Here is a 19,263-nt window from a genome sequence, read left to right as displayed (position 1 = left end):
TTTAATGATTATTGGTTTAGAATTTATGTTTTTTATGCTTTGTTTTAAATATTCTAGAATTTATATTTGATTTGTATTTTGGGCATTGAATTAAATTTATGTTGCTGGTTTAAAATTTAAATTTTGTTTATATATAAGTGTTGCATTGGAATTTTCTTTTAGGATGACCCGACCCGGGTCAACCCAGTTGATCGATGACTCGATCATTGTACCTGGTCAATCATCAGGTCAAGTTTAAAAACTATGATATATACTAGCCATATTTCTATTTATTTACAAATATGGAACTTCTCTTTATTTGGGTAAGTTGTTTGCTTTCAGGTATATTATCGTGACCAATTTTCTTATATTATATTCAACAGTCATTGTTTCCCAAAACTTTTCTTCATATTTTTTTGATAATATTTTTATTTTGTTTATAATTAATTTTATTAAAATTATTTAACCCATTTTACCCCAAGTTAAATTTAAATTCTTGCTAATATTAAAAAATTTTAGTTAAGGTTTACCCTTCCTTTCTGAATTTACTTGTCGATAAGAGTAAGAATACCTTGATTACCTTCTTACCACCAATTATGATCTCAAGTGGAGAACAATTTGTATTGTATCAACCAAAACTTTACCTTCGAATTTAGTTTTTCATTTAAAAAATATGTTTGGTGTGTAATCTTTTAAAATGAATCTTATATATGTGAATCACATTACAAGAAGCCTTAATTGTACCCTAACTTTTTTCTCTACCAGTATATTTTATAGGACTTGATAACAAAGAGATAATTGGTTTGGGCAAACAACAAGGTGGGCATTATTACTTGGTTGTATTAGCATCAATCAAACCAAAACATAGACCCTTCATGACCATTGCTAATCGTCCATCATGTTTTCAAGTTATCTCCTTTAGTTACCTTTAACATTGTATATTAGGTCACATGTCTTCCTCTAAATTAAGTTTTATGACCAAATATTCATTAAGTTTTCCTTTCAAGACACATAATCCTTATGAAGTGTGCATTTGCAAAACGAAGTAGACTTCCTTTCTTTACTAGCTCTACTTCGCCTGTTCAACATTATAAATTAATTCATTATGATATTTGAGACCCTTATTTAGAACCTCTCTTTCCAGTACTAGATATCTTTTTTTACTATTATGAATGACTACTCTAGATTCACACGGTTCTTCTTCATGTAATAAAAAAGTGAAACATAACAATTACTTGTCAAATTTCTTTTTCCAAAACACAACTTTTAGGGTTGTAGAGCGTAAACATTGTTACATTCTTAAGTATGCTCAAGCCTTTCATGTTTAAACTTATCTTCTTTTATATATTTAGTTAAATGTGTTATTATTTTTTCCCATCTTATTATTCGTCTATCCACACCATTTCTCTCGTAGAACATTCTTTTTAAGAGATTTTATGACAAGGGCTCATCTTGTTCTTATCTTCAAGTCCTTGGATTTCTTGCATATACTATTGTTATGTATATTCCATATAAATTCGCTCCTTATGTCAAGTTGTCAACCATTGTATTTTTCTTGGTAACTTGATTGGCCAGAAAGCTTACAACCCATCAAATATTTATTATTCGAAGCTTTGTTTTTCATTAAAATATTTTTTTTTGTATCCACTCCATCCATGTGGAAATTTAAAATATAAAATAATATCATCGATAATTTTCATGAATTACTTTAAACTCATTTAGAGTTTATCTAGCCGTATGACTAAACACATAAGGAAATATAATAAAATAAATTATCCATACTTGATCATCTTTTTTATTAGATGATTGAAATAATTTTCTTGTCTTGAGTTATTCAATTCCTTGATTTTTTATTTTTATTGACTAGGAAATAATTAATAATATGACATTGATTACTTTGTTAACATGCCTCCTTAAACTAATGATAATTTTAATTTTCACGAGTTTGATATGTATTAACACCACCTCTATCATCTTTGTAGCCCCATCTACTTATCAAAGTGATCACCATCAATAAACAATCTTAATCTATCAATAAATAAATTTTTGGTTGAGTTTATCACATGCTTACAACCATAAAAATATTACAAGTGAACATTAACGCACCATGAATCAAAACTCCAAGTTAAACTTTCATGGTTTGCTATTTAAATGTAACAACAAATAAGAAGTGATACTCTAAATAGAAAATGAATACCATAAAAGGAACAATAATGGTTTTTATAATAATAACAATGAGAGTATTCAAGATATTTTAAATAATAGATGTTCAAAGGAAGACGAATCAATAAATAATGAGTTGATGTACCATTGAGAAAAATAATAGTAAACAAAATATTAGGTAGACAATGAAGAGGTTTTAAAACAAAGTCCTTTAAATTAGCTAGACGGGTGGTTTAAAGTCGCCCATCAATAATGTCGCACGTGTGCGGCGTCGCGGTGATCGCCCACCACCTATCATCAGGTGTTGTCTATCTATCTGGAAAATATGGGGAGACAAGGAATTCTTGTCTTTTATTAGTGGAAAAAAATGGAATGAGAGTTGTCACCTAGTATTTTGGTCACTAGGAACCCTAACTGGTCTCAGAGATGGGGTACGGAGACTGGTTGCGTAAAGGGAAGGTATTAGTACCCCACATACGACATACCTAAGGTAAGCTGCATTGTTTAATTGTCTGATAAATGCTAAGGTTTCATTGTATTTCTAATTGTTGGTCTGTCTACAGTTTAAGAAAATTCCTCCTCGGTAAGGAGGTCCTTATCTTATCGGGTAAAGCCTAACCATTCTAATGTCTATAAAAGAACTATCCTTTGAATATCGGGAATACGTTTTACGTATAAATTCGCAATCCTGGACATTAAAACAAAACAGAATATATTTTTTTTGGATTTTTTTGAAATATTGGCCAAGTTCTCGTGACTTTAATAAACTGGTTATTAAAGCCAAAATGCATGCTAAAACACATTTTTTTTTGAAGTTTTCTTTGTTGTATGAAAATACAATATGAGTTTTTTTAGCTTTGAGAGACTTGACCGTATGCATGAAAACAAAAACATGTTTTTTTATTTAATTTTTCAATGTTTTGATGAAAATCGGGTATTTTAATATCGGATTGTATCTTTATGGTATAAAAATACAGACCAGTATTAATCAAATTTCTGTAACAAAATACGCGGGAAAATCACAAATTTTTCTGAAAATATTTTTTTTAATTTTTTTTGAATCTGGGCTAGACCCGGCCAAAAAACTCTTGGCCGCATCCCACTGCTGCATGAATAGTGGACGTGAATTAATTCATTTCAGACTTTACTTGCTCTTGCCGATGTGATCTCCTTTTGTTCACTGGCAGTGGCAGTGCTGCATGGTGGCGGTGCTACTGTGGTGGCGACTGGAGACTAGTTCCAGGCGGTGGTCCTTCTTTTTCTTCTCTGCGTTATTCTTCTGCCCCATTCTTCCTCCTGCTCCCTGTTTTATTCCTTCTTCCACTCTCTGGTCGTTCTTTTGTTTTTGTGGTGGAAGTTGTTGTTGACGGCGCTGTAGGTGGCGGAGGGGTTGTTGTCGCGGCAATGAGGCAGGTAGGGGGTGTTTGCTGCAGTTTGTTTTCTTCTCCCCCGTGCAGAGGCGCAAGCCTCTGTTTCTCTGTATTTTTCTTCCTCTCACTTCTCTGTCTCTTCTTCTATTTTTGGATGATGATGGTGCTGTCAGGGGTGACTGGGAGGAACAATGGAGGCGATGGTGGCAGCTATGTGAACCGCAGCCGGTGGTTTTTCCTCTCCTCTCCTCTGTTTCTCTGTGGGTTTCGGCTTTTTTATGTTCTTTCACTCTCCTTACACCCTCAAAATTCCTCGGTTCGTTCCTCTTTTTCACACCAAAACTTCCCCCTTGTTCTTATCTTTCTCTCTGCCCAAAACCCCCCCTGAATCTGTCATTTGCTTCTCTTCTTCTCCAAAATTTTGCCATCATTCATTGTTGGTTCCTCCTTTGGTATTTATAAGCAGAGGAGGAGAGGGTCACTTTACCCCTACCATGGCGCAGGGTAAGGTGGATGATGTGAGCTGCTGGCAGGGCATGGTTTCCTATTTTCTTCATCATGGCGGCATGGGTTTATAGGTATGGGTTTTGTGCAAGTGGGAGGGGAAAGAGAGGGGAAGAATAGCGAAAAAAATTTCAAAAATATTCTTCTCCCTTGTCTCTGAGGGGAGAAGAATATGCACAGTGCCGTTTAAAATGGCACCGTGTCTTTTTTTTATTTTTTTTGAAAGAAAAGGAAATGGATTTGGAAGTGACCCAAAAATGGGTTATGACAGTTGCCCCCCTCCTTACAATGTTTACGAAGCAAAACTCCTCAATGTTTTGCGTAGTAAGCTTTATAAAGAAAACAAAAAAGGAAACGGTCTCATCATCTTGGACGACCTGCCCCCTTTGAAGAAAATTGGTCTATTTTCATGGGTGACCTACCCAAGTGGAAAAAAGAAAGAGTGGTCTCATTGTAATGGGTGACCTACCCAGGTGGAAGGATGGCCTCATTGTAATGGGTGACCTACCCAGAAAAATAATGGTCTCATTGTAATGGGTGACCTACCCAAGGAAAAAGGAAAGAGTGGTCTCATTGTAATGGGTGACTTACCCAGATAAAAAAAACATAGAGAATTGATCGCGTTGTAATGGGTGACCTACCCAGAAAAATGTTGGTCTCATTGTAATGGGTGACCTACCCAAGGAAAAAGGAAAGAGTTGTCTCATTGTAATGGCGACCTACCCAAGTGGAAGAATGGCCTCATTGTAATGGGTGACCTACCCAGATAAAAAAAACATGGAGAATTGGTCGCGTTGTAATGGGTGACTTACCCACAAAAATGTTGGTGAGGGCTCAAAGGCTCACTCGAAAGGAGGTAGGGTTAGAAAACGCACTACCCAAGAAATGGTAGCTCGAAGGCGCACTTGAAAGGAGGTAGGGTTAGAAAACGCACTACCCAAGAGATGGTGGCTCAAAGGCGAACTTGAAATGAGGTAAGGTTAGAAAACGCACTACCTGAGACATGGTGGCTCAAAGGCGCGCACAAAAGGAAGTGAGGGCACAAAGGCGCACTTGAAAGAAGGTGTAACACCGATATGTCAATGATGAAAGCAATGCATTATGATCGATATGCATGTATACTTACTTGAGAAATATAGGCCCCCATTTCTTCATGATGTCTTTCCTTTCTCAAAAGTTAGAGTGTTGGTAGTGAACTTTGATTGCTTACTTCTTTGTCCTCCGCCCCTTTATCATTAGGGTTGCCAATTTTGCCTGACATTTTTCTTAGGAAGGGAATCATGGAGCTAGCTCTACCATGTATTTTTTGATGCTCCCCAGCTTGATCATGCCCCCAAGTATTCAAATCGGGTTTAGGGATGAGGCTATGTGAAGGAAGGTTTGACAAGGAGTTGTTTTCATGCAGAACTTTTGGAATTTCAAAGCTATTCCAGACACAAAAATCATTTTGACATCGATTCAAAGCAAACTTATTCTGAAGAAATTCAAGTGATTCCTGTAGAGAGGTTTTCAGAAGTGATGAAAACGTTTTGTTTTGATTTTGGTGAAAAATATGAAGTGACATTTGGTTGGTCAAAAAATTGTTCAAAATTCAATTTGAAAGTTACAGAGAACCGATTTTTAAAGCATTTATTTTATTTGCATGAATAATGATTTGGTTCGCATGAGAAAGCACTGCCTACCGATCTAGATTGTTTGCCTTTGATCAGAAAGGGCTTGATTAGGCACGTAATATAGGCTCAGGCTCTTGGTTATGAAGAAAAGGATATTTTGTAGGCTCAAAAGGTGTTTAAGGGATTTCAAGACTAAGGATCACTTGTGCTTATTTCCTGACCTTTTGTATTTTGAAATGTATTTCCAAAATGGTCTATCGTGCCCCCCCAGTGTTGGGCTTGGGCTCTTTCTCTTTGTTTTTGTTTTCTTTATTTTGTTTTGAGCATCATTGTATTGGTTTTTATTTTTTTTTTGCTCAAAATTTTTTTGGATCCTTTGGATTTTTCTTCATGCCCCCAAGCTTTGTTTGGGCACCTTTGATGATTGAGAATTTTCTTTTATGCCCCCAAGTATTGTTTGGGCATTTTCAATCGTTGAGGTTTTTTCTGTCTCTCGCACTTGCCTCCTAGTGTGGGGTGTGGTCCTAGTCAAGGTTATTTCTAAAAAACATTACCAGGCTCAAAAGGTGATTGCAAATGATATATTTCAGCCTCGTGAAAGGATTATCAAAGATGGCCTTTCCTCATCTCAAATGCATGCATTTAGGAGCGGTAAGTCTTGCTTTCATGTGAGTATACAAAGTGATTGCTCATTATTCATTCAAATAAAACTCAGCTTTTGAGTCACCTCATAGTGTTTTTGTTTTTGTTTTTTTGTTTTTTTTTCAGGTTTTTTAGGTGTATGGTTACCTTTCTAAGGAATCACTTGAATTTTCAGTACTCGTTTGTTTTGAACAAACACCAAAATGATTTTTGTTTTTGTACTAAACTTTGAATTCCTAAAAATTCTTTGGAAGAAAAGGGAAACATATCGAAGGATTCTTGGTGCAGTGGTTTTGTGAGTAAATATTGTGCTCAGAGTGTTATTTACATGAAACAATAACAAAAATAAATACATGTCATGAACACAGGAAAACACATGATCTTATTAACAAAAAGGCTCTTTTGACAAAGAAAGTCTTGTTGCATTATGAGCCAAGTTACCAACAAGACTGAAACAAGTTAAAACAGACATGATCAAACAAAAGGAAATAATAGGGTCGGCTTCATTCTTCTATTTTGGTAAATCTTCTCTTAGGCTAGCTTCCCCACAACGGCTTTTGTAGACATCTCATTGACGATGGGGACAAAAGAACTGTGGTGGAAATTCAAGTCCTTCAAAATTTATGCTACCTTTTTCGCACCCTACCTTAACCATCGGTGCTTTCTGAGCATTCTGCCTCTAGTGCCTTTACTGATCCACCGCTTCAAGCATGATTAGGTAGAGGGTTCGTGTTCACATTAGGAGTGTCTTCCAATGCTATCCACCCTGCCTTGATTAATTGCAAAAGCTTTCTCTTGAAGGCGTTGCAAGTATGAATGTTATGTCCAGCAACACCAGCATGATATTCGCAAGTGAGCTCTGGCTTATACCAGCTAGGGTAAGGTGGCTGCACAGGCATCAGAGGTTCGAGAGCTACCTGCCCGATGCTTAATAGCTTCTGGTACATCTCATTCAAGGGTAGCGGTAACGAAGGTAGTTGTTCTTGGACCTTTTAGTAATTTTCAATTTGGCTTTTGGCTTGAAAGTTTTGGGGCTCAAGTTCTTTTATGTCGGCAACTTGGGATGGAGTATGGTAGTTTTGGGATGAGTTTTTCCTACCCCTGCAGTCGTCTCCAACATGGTTGACCTCTTTCCTTTCGAAGCCTCTTTTCTTGGTGGGTGCAGAAATTCTACCACTCTTGAAGCCTTGCTCTATACGTTCACACACTACCACAACGTCAGTGAATTGCTGGGCCGAACTACCCATCACATGCTCATAATATGGTGCTTTGAGTGTGTTGGCAAATAAAGTGACCATCTCCTTGTCAAAAAGTAGAGGATGGACTTGAGCAGCTGATTCTCGCTATCTTTGAGCATATTCCCTTATGCTTTCTTTATCTCTTTTCTCTAGATTGGACAAGCTGGTTCTGTCGGGAGCAATGTCCATGTTGTACTTGTACTGCTTGATAAAAGCATGCACCAGGTCTTTCCATCTCCGGATCTTTGTGTTATCTAATCTCATGTACCAGCTCAATGTTACCCCACTTAAGCTATCTTGAAAAAAGTGCATCAATAGTTTTTCATCATGTACTACTTCTGCCATTTTATTGCAATAAGATTTGATATGAGTCATGGAGCCTTGTGTTCCACTATATTTGATGAACTCAAGAACACGAAACCTTTTTGGAACAACCACATTTGGGACAAGATAAATTGTTGCTTTTCATGATATTAAGGACAAAAGGAGAGATGTGTTATTTTTTATACACTGTTGGGCTAGAAAACCAAAAATAAAATGAAAAAAATTACACGGACCATTATACAAAGTGCAATTTATAGAGTATGGAATTGAAGGAAGTATTTTGACGCTCCAAACATGAAAACCATAATATTTGTTGATCAATTATTGGATGATTATTTCTTATGAATGTGTTGGTCAACACATTTTCCTTCATGTCCTATAGACTTGTGTGAACTTTTCTACGAAAGTGTGGAGAAGGTTGCCCCTAAAAAATCTTTTATGGCGACTTTCTCGACATTTTGGTAGAAAAGTTCACTCACGTCTATAAATCATCTGAATTTTGTGCAAAACATTAAAAAAAATGCTTTGACTTCATCCCTAATTCTCTTTTCATTATATTTTTATTTCCATAAGGTTTGTTGTTATATTGGTAGATTGTCTCTTTGAGTTTATTTGAATATAATGCTAGGAATTCAATTCAGATCTCATTGCTCCGATACATTTAGCTGATTCCAAGCAAATAAAGAATGATCTTCATGACAATCATAATCAATGTACTCCAAAACTTGCAAATCATAACGGGAAATTATCAAACATATAACTATAAAATGTTGGTTTAGCGGTTAAAACACTATTATATTTCTGCAAGGGTGAGAATACAAGTTCGATATCTAGAAAACGCACTTATTGAAAGGGACAGTTACAAACCTCAAATGGGACTAGTCTCATCCTTTAAAAGGGTAAAGGGTACGAAGATACCCAAGAACAAAAAAAAAAAATAGAGGCCCTTGCTGTGGGAGAGAGAGATACAGTAGGCCATTAGGCCCAATAAAGCCCATACAACCAATAACCGTAAGAGCCCATTAAAGCAAAACTATCAGGCCTAGGGCATCCCTCAAAACGCGAAAGCGCTGTCGCTATATATAAACCAAGTAAAGAGGAGAGCGTTGTTTCTCTTGGCCGCTAATCAAGAGATTTCTAGGGTTTCTGTTATACGAAGCCATCCAGAATGGTACTCTCTCTTCATGCCTCTCCTTTACTCTTCATGGATTATTTTTATAATCATGCATGAGCTCAAATTCTACGAGATTACCGCTTTATATTTCGTTTATGTGATGTTTTTATTTATAAATCTCAGTATTATTGTTAGCTCAGCCTGTATTTACTTGGAGTGTATTTGTCACCAAAACTTGCGTCCTAATCCTAAGTAAGGATTGCCGCAGCTGCTGGAGTTGCCGACCTTAGCCTGTCTGATTCACCCGGACGGCTAGGATATTCAATTCGGTGCAGCTGCGGCTGTCCTTAGAATTTATCCATTTATCACATGATTGATTGTTAGTTTTACATCTTCGGCCGACAGTTGCTGTTGCAGTTTGTTTTCCGCAGGTTTTTATTTGGAGTAACATTTTGTTACTCTGCTGTTAATTTTTTAATTTATCCTCTGGAATGAAATTACAGATAGTCTGGTGCCTGATTTTTATGTTTTGAATTTCTTTTCTGATATGTAGACCAAGAGAACCAAGAAGGCTGGTATTGTCGGGAAATATGGTATGCTTTTCTTAACATAGTTTTTTGTCTTGTGTGTTTTTATGTGCTAAGGGTAAAATGAATTGGAAAAGAAGACATGAAAACACAAATAATTGCTTCCATGATTATATTAGCTTACCGTGCATACAAGCGAATTTAGAAAAGAAGTTGAATAGATAAGATATGTCCTTTCCTTTCCCATGAAGATGACTCTGATTGTTTTACAAATCGTTTGTCTATTTGGTCTCTGTATGGTGGATTAGTTTTTCTCAATCTCCCTTTAATCTTAATACAGCTTACTTGTTTTTGTGCACATAAACAATGTGTGCTCATATGTGCAAATATAGTTATTGATATAAAACCAGTGCTCATAAAATGTACATGGTGCAGGCACCCGATATGGTGCGAGTTTGAGAAAACAGATTAAGAAAATGGAGGTCAGTCAGCACAGCAAGTTCTTCTGCGAGTTTTGCGGCAAGGTAATCGATCCACCATAATCACTCTCTGTGTTCTTTTAAAGTACTGCTGATCTTTGCCTAGTCATCATGTTTCTCAACATAACCTGCTGGTTTCATGAACATGTTATTGATTTTGTAAAATGTTCATAATTGTAGTATGCTGTTAAGAGGAAGGCTGTTGGTATTTGGAGTTGCAAGGATTGTGGCAAAGTGAAAGCTGGAGGTGCTTACACTTTGAAGTAAGATTTCCTTCACCTTTTGAATCTTAATTATTTCTGTATCGACTTGTACAGTGGGTTCTAATTGCTTGCTTTGCAAATTCATAACAGTACTGCTAGTGCCGTAACAGTCAGGAGTACCATCCGTAGGCTGAGGGAACAGACGGAGAGTTGATTGTATTGAAGAACATGTTATGTATCTTTTGACTTTTGGATTTTGGAGTCATTTTGATTGACGTTTTATTGAATTTCCCAATTTCATTTCCGGAGACTTTGTTAGTAGTTAAGAAATTAATGAAAACAGATTATGTTTGAGAAATTTTGTATGGTTTTGTCTGCCCTTTCCAATTTAATATATAGCATGCTTTGCCTTGCATGGTCAATCCTGTGTTGCCCATCACTCATGGTTGGAAAATGGATACAATAGCTCCGTGATTAACAAATATATCTTTGTTGAACATTGATGTATGATATGATGGTGTGGTTCAACCTGCCCACAGTTCAATGAATCAAACGACCATTATGTGATCAAGCTGGAAACTTGTATGGGAGAAGCCCTTGTTGACCGAGAATCCCATGATGCATTTCATTTCCCGACGTGTGCAAGGATCAAATTGTACCAGTGGATTCTCATAATTGTCGTCTGAAAGGGGGCAGAACACAAGCATCAAAATGTACTCCTAAACTTCATTTTGGCCATTTCTTAAATCTTTAGGTTGTGTTTGATTTGAGGGTAAAAATTTAACGTCAGGTGAGGAATGAAGAGTTAAAGAAGTAAAATCTATAGGGGGATCAAGTTTTTTTTTTTTTTGGTTATCTAGATCTCTTTACTCAAGGGTTCGGTAGTTTCACCTAGTTAACTTTGTTAATTTTTTGTTTTTTTAACCAAGTAATTTTTAATTAGATTTTATGATTTTTTTATTTGATTTTTATGAAGTTATTTTGATTTCATATTGAGTTGGGTTGACTTAATTTATTATTTTGGATCTATTTGTAATTGAATTTTTTTTTAATTGTTTTTTAAATAATTTATTTATTTTTTTTGTTAAATTTTATACTTCGATATTAAATTATTTAAGAATTGAGTTTCATAATTTGTTTCAAGTTGTTTTATATAAAATTATAATAGTCTCATGGATTTAGTTTTTTTTAATTGATTTTAACATTTAATATTAGATCTATGGAAATGGAGTTTTGTAATTTTTTTATTTGCTTTTTATAAAGACATCTTAATCTCATGACTCAGGTTCCAAGTTGAACAAGTTAACTCGAATTGACCTGAGTTGTTGTTTTTGATATTTTTTTATTTTATCTTTCAATATTGAGTTGGTTGGAAAATTGTGCTTCATAATTTTTTTTTTATTTGCTTTCCATGGGGTTATTCGAATCTCATAACCCGGGTTGTAGGTTTGACATATTAATTTGGATTGACTCGGGTAGTTATTTTTATTCTTTTTTTAATTTTATATTTTTTTAATTTTATATTTCAATATTAGATTGATTAGGAATTAACTTTTATAATTTATTTTGATTTATTTTTTATACAGTTGTCATGGTCTCGTGTTCTATGTCGCAGATTTGACAAGTTAACTCCAGAAAATCAAATATCATTGTCTCAATATTTGAAAAACAAATGTCATCCAATATGTCGCTATATCAATATTTTAAAAAAAATATTGTTCAATATGTTATTATTTCAATATTAAAAATAATATCATCTTAAATTTTTTTAAAAATCAAACTATACCTTTACCTTTTGTTTTGATTGTCTTTGGACTTGATTTAGAGTCAACTCTCATTGGGATAAATTTAAAACTCGGAAGAGGTAAGGAGTTGGGTTGGAAGATTTCAAGATTGTCTCGCTAGGTCGAGTTTAATAATAACACCAAATAGTTTTTTTTTTAAAAAGAATTTCATCTCTTTTTTTTTTCTTTCCATTGAATTTTTTTGTATCAACTTTATTCTTTAATATTTGGTTGATTTTGAATCGGTTTTTATAATATATTTCAGTTTGTTTTCTATGAAATTATTACAGCCCAAACAAACATTCCAACATTTAGTTGGCGTTCAATTTTGCGAGTATTTATTTTTGTTATGATATCATTAAGTCAAGAATAGTTTTAAAAAAATAAAGTTGTTAAATCCAGTGGAGTTCATTATCTGGATCATAGGTTTGACGAGTTAAGACACGAAACCCGAGTCAATGTAATATGATTCCGTCTTAGTATTAAAAAAAAATGATGTTATATTGATTTTTTTTAAGTTATTATTTTTCTAGTCATCCTCGGAGTTGTTTTTTGAACCTATTATATCAAATGAGTCACATCAAGACAATTCTCAGATGGTTTAATTTGAAACTCGAATTAAATTAAGAGAATTAAATTGTTAGTTTTTAAGATTGTCTTCCTAGATGACATTTGATAACAATACCAATGTTTTTAGAATTGAATATTATTTTTAGGTTCAAAATTTGTTTTATACAACCATCAAAGTATATCTGGACAGAAAACTAGTATTTACCAGTAAAATAATATAAGGTCTGCCAGTTTGTCAACTTCTCTAGAATCCATTACGCGCCTCCAAAGAAAGTAGAGGGCCCGTCACTTTTGTCCACAACTTCTCCAAAATCTATGAGACCTCTAGGTAAAACCAAAAAGAAATACTGATAAAAGAACCATTATGCATAGCCAACAAGCACCGCATGCACAAATGCATATTTCTCCTCATCATCCTTCAGGCTATATATAAAACACTGCAAGATCATCATCTGGACATTTTCCTCATAAGGGCCATAAAAAAATGAAATCTGATATATTTTCAATAAAAAATGTATGCTAAATGGACAAAAAAAGATTTTATAGAGGGAAGAACAAAGGGTAAAGCTATTTTAGCTTATAAACCACACTGTTAACCCAGAAATTGTCCAATTCTAGGAAGTTTCAGTTTAACAAAAAAAAAAAATTGATGACTTACCCGATCAAATCAATGAAAGAAGGAAAAATCGTATCTACGGAGAATTTAACCCACCATTCTTTTAACCAATAATGGGTTAACTTAAAGAAAATAAAATGGAATAATATTTCATTAGATACAATTTTTTTTTTTCAATTCCTAGGTAATTGAAGGAATGATGGCTTACCTGATTAATGGAAGGAGATGAGTAATGTTGCTCGAATGGTAAATCTAGAGGCTTTCTTGGTTTCTAAACCCACAGACTGAAAGAAAATATCTGGAAAAAGTTGTCTGCCTCCTCTAGAGAGAGAAAAGAAAATGTTAACTTGATCCCTAGAAGGGTAACTTTTGACCTCCTTTTTGAGGGATAAACACCAATCCGGGAACCCTTGCTCTCCTGTTTCAGATTCACACAAACATGTTGAAAAGAGGGTAAAAATTACAAGAGTAGCATTTACTGCTTTTAAGCTAAAACCAAATTCAACTTAATGGTTGAAATTTCAGCAAGTGAAAAATATCTGTGAAGAAATATTCAGCAAAATTAACGGTACTCTTTGTAGCGTCACTTACTGGATGCCCCTGAATGTAAAGGTCGAAATCGAAATCCATATGCAAAGAGCTCAATTACAACTAAAGCATGAAGGTTGAACTCGAAAGTAATCACATCGATTTCCATCTGTGCCTTCTGTCGAATTTTACAAGTCAAAAGAAAGAATATTTAACATGCGAAAGGAGCATGATTATATCTCATTGATGATACTCAAGTTCACTTACAGCATTGAGATGGGCTGAGGTTTCACCTGGGCACCACCAGCTCCCTTATACTACAATACATCTAACTCATCTATACAAATCTACAAGCAAAAAAAAGCCTCGAATAGACAGCCCCCCCACTCCTGCTTGCTAGCAGTATCGTCTATGTATACATGATGTCAAAGCAAACAAGACTCCACACTAGCTCCCTCTGTTCAAACATGGACTCCAAGTTTGAATCTTAGGTTACAGCCTCTTAAAGAAAGAATAGGCTGCAGAGAAGATGGTTGTCCAAGCTATGAAGTTTTTGAAAAGGAACCGCAAAGCCATATCCTCTTGTCACGGTCTTGGTAGATTGCCTAATTAATGATCAAGTATGGAAGTCTCACACAAATGGAATCGGAATGTTATCATTGTTACTGTTATGATGCATTTGTTTCTGAACAGCTTTAACTGCTGCCACTCTAGCTGCATTAGCTGCTCTGTTAGCTGCTGCTACTGCCCTATTCACTCTTTCATCAACTTTTGCAACATCATAAGCCTTTTCCGCTGCCCGTCTTGCTTCCTAATTGCATGCAAGAACAAGTAGTTAGTAGAAAAGAAAACCAGTATGATCACACAATGCTTATTTCTCCATTCCAAGTTGAAAGACAAGTGGGCTCTGTGTCATTCGTGTCCCATTTGCACATCACAATTACTGACTGAAAGTTTGGATGGTTAAAATAAATAAAAAGGATCTTTGAAAGCAAAATGGCAGCAATGTAAAGGTGGCATCAACTAACAGTGAAAAATGCAAAATCTTTCCATATGAATACAATTGCAAGCACTATGCAAGGAGTCAAGTTTAAAAGTGTGCACACCTGCACTGCATTGAGTACTTTGGAATGATAAACAGCAACCGGAGATACAGGATGAGAGGTGTTCTGCGTGCTTGGGACATCAAGAATTCCATTTTGCCAGTGACCAGACTGAGTCTCCCCATTTCTGAATGTGTACATTCCCAGGCCTTGCCTTCTACCCTCATGCCAGGCTCCCTCATACCGATGCCCATTTGCAAAACGATAGACACCAAAGCCATGCATCTTGTCGGCAAAATATTCTCCAGCATATGTATCCCCATTTCTGAATAATTAGAAACCAGATGAGTAGGCATGGGAGCAAAAACACCAGTTTTAGATGATTGATACAGCAATATGGATATTTGGAGCAGCTAATAAGGCTGTAAAACTTGCTAACATAAAATGATAAGTTTATTGATATACACATGCACGGGGCACGCCACAATCTACAGATAAAGAGATCTAAAGATGACAAAAAAACCATGTTTAATCAATAATCCATAACCCGGAACTGATTGGGATAGGCCATTCGATTTCCTACAATCCATTTCATCCTATCTAAATAGAAGTGAAGAAAGTGAGAAAGAGAACTAGCACAAGCTGAAAACTATGAACAACTTATCCCATTATATAAACTCCAGAACTGAATGAGTTAAATGAACAGACCGATCAGAAGCACCTTAAAATTTTCGCTGTGTTAAAAAAGCCAGATTCTTGTTAGGTGATTAAAGCAGTATCAAGTTCTCTTAAGTATAATGACATCAAATCCTCCTCGAGCACTGTAATATCAACCACAGTAAGTCAAAATCAGCAAAACAACCCCAGATAGTGCAGTTGCGACCGGAGCTAAGTTAAAAAGATGATCAATGACAATTCTATAGCCATTACCTATACATTATTTTTTTCATTCTTCAACAAATTTCCTTTTCCCTTATCGTTCACTTATCAACTGCTTTGCCATCTCAGCTTTCAGTTGAAGAAAGGATGAAAAACATTCTCTATTTTGGTTAGTCATGTTAACTAAAGCCAACTAAAGTGTGACAATAGAACGGGAGATGAAATTAAAACTGACATCTAATAGTTATCCCTGTGACCCCAAATAATATCTATGAATGCTTTAAAGAGCATTGGTAATTGCCAAATAATGATGAACATTGTTGAAGTAAAATACAAATACACGTAGATAATTTCATACTTGAGATAGTCCAAAAAATCAGCTGGAAAGGACATCAGAGTAACAAGCATCGTTATTATTTAATTCGTACAGGAATTATTATCCTTACCACTGAATATAAGACAGCTCAAAGAAACATCACTCCCAAAGAAAAAGATTTTCCATCCTATTACACGTGATAGATTAACAATCCATAGAGAGTACGATACATGAAAAACAATAACACGGTTTTCCAAAAATTTTCTAACCTAAGAGACCTCTCTAAGATCTTGTCTGACAAGTCCATGAACCTTTGACAGGCTCCATGGGTTATAAGAGATACAAAGATATTAAAAAAATAATAATAATAATAATAAGCAAGAAAACTACAATAATATGTTGCTAGATATAAAAATAAAGATTAAAAATTAAGGAGGCGTCTATCATCCTATCTGTCCAGACTTAACATTTTTATAAGTTTTGTAGTCCGAGTACTAAGAAAAGAACAGCACACAATTTGCAACTCGCAGAGTTTTGCAATTACAAAGGAAGTCAAGAGTAGTAAAGTAACAAAATTCAACCCAACTTCCTTATAAATCAAGCAAGTTTGAGCCAACCTTTTCAAGTTTACCCGTACACGCGTCCCTGGTTGAACACTCGGGACTAAACATATGAGTACACATTGTTAAACTGTGTGCAAGCTTAGGAGAATTTATGCTACAAGTGATCATCCACTCATTGCTTCGTGATGGGAGAACCTATTTGAATTATGTTTTTTAAAGGACACAATTTTCCTACTGAACTAGTCCAGAAATCTTGTCTTTAAGAGATCCAATTCTAGAATCCAGTTTGGATGACTAAAATTACACAAATTCACAACAACAAGAACAAGAAAAACAATAATGATAATAATTAAAATGACTCAGCCAAATGACAATGAACGAAGAGGAGTATTTCTCACATTTACAATTGACTTCTCAATAACAGATTTAGAACAATCCATTATGATTTGCTGTATCTAGAATTTGTCAATTCCATCTGCAATATGTTCTTTAAATAGTACTATAAGCACTTGCATTTCCATAAATTATTTGAGGTAGATTGGTTGCATGTTTGCAATCCGTTAAGTTGCATTTTTTATGCCCAGCTTCCCGATTCCTTTCATCAAATCAAAATTTATTCAAGGGAAAACCACTATTCAAATAGCTTCCACAATAATATTTCCAAACATATCCAGCTAATGCCATCTTTTAAAAAATTCCACGATCCTGAAACTAGAAAATCAAATGCGATACCAAAATCCACGTGCATTTTCTCAAATTCAATCCCAAAAGGCCAGTAGCATCAAATGGCAAAAATTTTAACAGCATAAAAAAAGTATAAATTCCAAATAGCAAAATTCATCAAATTTACCTGAAATGGTAATGCCCGAGTCCGTGCTTGACACCCCACTTGAATTCACCAACATACCGACTCCCGTCCTCACAAGTATGAACTCCACAACCATGACTTTGTCCATTAGACCATTCACCGGCATAAACATCTCCTGTATAAAACCTATACACCCCAAATCCATGTCTAAGTCCTTGCCTATATTGCCCTCGATACCGACTCCCTCTAGCCCAAGTTTCCACTCCATAGCCATCGTATTTCCCATCAATCCAATCACCTTCATATCTTCCACTCATATAATAATAATAAACCCCACTTCCTGAACACTTTCCCTTATGAAATTCACCTTCATAAACGTCTCCGTTACTATAATCCTGAACAAAACAACCCGAAGTCGCCCTTTTCTCCGGTTTTGGCTTCGATCCAATTGACCAAAACACCGGTAAAGGATGTCTGGATGCTGAGTTCCTAAGCTTATTAATGGCAAATGACCGCGATAAAAACAGTCGAATTGAAGGCAATCTAGGCAAAGCTAAATTAAGAGACAATAACAAAGCAGCAGAAAATGCAAAAGCAGATAAAAAATCAAGCAAAAACGAATGACTCGGATGCGAAACCAGGAAATAAAAGAAGGGAAGCGAGAGCAAGAGAATCAAGCGGAGGTGCACTTTCAGGCGAGCCAAACGGGGGCAGAGAAATCGAAAGGCGGCAGCTTTAACGGCAGTGGAGACGGAAAAGAGAGACTGGGGTTGATGGGTCGTGGAAAAATGGTAAATAGTAGGGGATTTAGAGAGTGAATTGGAACGATGAGGGGTTTGGCTATGAGGGGTTGTGGTCGTGGTCGTGGTCGTTAAGAGAGGTCTTTTGTAAGGAGTTGGGGAAGAACAGGGAGGAGAAGGAGGGGTAATTGGGTCATTTTGTTGTTGGAAGTGGTGGAGGATGAGAAATTGCGGGTTTAACGTAGTTGAGAAATCGGAAGAGATGCCGGTGCTTTCTTTTCCGATTTGGATTTCTGATTTCTTCTGATGCATTACATATGGAAAAAAATGAAATAGAAATTGACAAGGAAAAGGAAAAGGAAAGGATAGAAATCGAATTCTTTGGTTTTCGGATTCAGAGATTGGAATTGGATACGACTGGATTTGTGTTTTTTTCAGTCTTATTTTAGGGGGTGAGAGAGGGAGAGTGAATTGAGGAGGTGTGTGCGCACAGGAGAGAGATATTAGCCTTTTTGAAAGAACAGCTTAATTTATTTTTTTATTTTCCTTTCCCTTTTTTTACTGGATTTATTTTAAATATATTTTTGTTTGTTTTGTTTTTATGATTTTTAATTTTTAATAATGGTTAAAACAGAAAGGTCCCCGTGGCAGCTTTGACTTTTAAGTAGGCACGATAATTTCATCCGAACCTATCCGAACCTAGTAGATGTTAATTCGAAATAACTGCAATGGGTAGAAAGTTTTTTCATATTCAGGGTAGGTTCAAGTAATACTCGAATTCAAAATATCAGGTTCAGATGGGATATGAATATTGCTCTATCCAGCACGAAACTCAACCCAGATACAAATTATATAAATAGCCTTAATATTCGATTAAAATGTGGTTGTTTCAGGGTTGCTACGAGTTTAATTTGTGATGTTTGTGGGTTAGGGCTGCTGGATTTTTGGTGGTGAAGATGTGGGGGAGAGGGGTTGTGTTGGTGTTTGGAAAAGATGGAAGAAGGGGCTGATTTCTGTCGAGTTTTTTTTATGGTAGTTTGTGACCGTTGGAAAGAGAGATCGGGTCTGTTGGAGGAGGAGAGATTCAAATTTGTGATTTACAAAGTAAAATTACTTGATTTAATCGTGTGTTCGAGTCAAGTGGAATGCTATGATAGTATTTAATTATTGCTTATTTTGATACCTAGAGCCCTATTCATTCACAAATCACAAAATACAATATCTATAAGTAATAGTTAGGTGGCCATGTTACGCTATAGA

At 35.5% G+C, this 19,263-nt stretch overlaps 2 protein-coding genes across 3 annotated transcripts; one reads left to right on the top strand and one right to left on the bottom strand.

The window, feature by feature from the left end:
• Positions 1-8,876: 8,876 nt before the first annotated feature.
• Positions 8,877-10,514, top strand: LOC7453928 (60S ribosomal protein L37a). Its single transcript, XM_002302468.4, has 5 exons — positions 8,877-9,004; positions 9,501-9,540; positions 9,910-9,998; positions 10,134-10,216; positions 10,307-10,514. The coding sequence occupies exons 1-5, from the start codon at positions 9,002-9,004 to the stop codon at positions 10,368-10,370; spliced, it is 279 nt and encodes a 92-aa protein (XP_002302504.1). The 5' UTR covers positions 8,877-9,001; the 3' UTR covers positions 10,371-10,514.
• Positions 10,515-13,791: 3,277 nt separating this feature from the next.
• On the bottom strand, positions 13,792-18,517 carry LOC7453927 (uncharacterized). 2 transcript variants are annotated; one of them, XR_008058510.1, is made up of 4 exons: positions 17,306-18,517; positions 14,761-15,022; positions 13,922-14,465; positions 13,792-13,832 (listed from the first exon to the last, which is right to left on the bottom strand). XR_008058510.1 is itself a non-coding variant. In XM_002301206.4 (3 exons), exons 1-3 carry the CDS (start codon positions 18,313-18,315, stop codon positions 14,286-14,288), a joined length of 1,452 nt encoding a protein of 483 aa, XP_002301242.3. In that variant the 5' UTR covers positions 18,316-18,517; the 3' UTR covers positions 13,863-14,285. The 2 variants fall into 2 exon arrangements, 1 of the variants encoding a protein (XP_002301242.3); XM_002301206.4 differs by lacking the exon at positions 13,792-13,832 and having other exon boundaries at positions 13,863-14,465.
• Between the last annotated feature and the right edge of the window lie 746 nt (positions 18,518-19,263).

This window comes from Populus trichocarpa, chromosome 2 (assembly GCF_000002775.5).
Source record: "Populus trichocarpa isolate Nisqually-1 chromosome 2, P.trichocarpa_v4.1, whole genome shotgun sequence".
NCBI classification, from domain to species: Eukaryota; Viridiplantae; Streptophyta; class Magnoliopsida; order Malpighiales; family Salicaceae; genus Populus; species Populus trichocarpa.
Note: the sequence above shows the minus strand (reverse complement) of the source record. Positions and strands in the feature narration are given on the sequence as shown.

Excerpts from the sequence above, each read along its gene's own strand:
- LOC7453927 (XM_002301206.4), bottom strand. The coding sequence starts at position 18,315 with ATGCATCAGAAGAAATCAGAAATCCAAATCGGAAAAGAAAGCACCGGC. Across the intron at positions 15,023-17,305 it reads CTCGGGCATTACCATTTCAG|AAATGGGGATACATATGCTG; the intron begins GTAAATTTGATG and ends CTAATTATTCAG. Across the intron at positions 14,466-14,760 it reads AAGTACTCAATGCAGTGCAG|GAAGCAAGACGGGCAGCGGA; the intron begins GTGTGCACACTT and ends GCATGCAATTAG.
- LOC7453928 (XM_002302468.4), top strand. Across the intron at positions 9,541-9,909 it reads TGGTATTGTCGGGAAATATG|GCACCCGATATGGTGCGAGT; the intron begins GTATGCTTTTCT and ends TACATGGTGCAG. Across the intron at positions 10,217-10,306 it reads GGAGGTGCTTACACTTTGAA|TACTGCTAGTGCCGTAACAG; the intron begins GTAAGATTTCCT and ends AATTCATAACAG.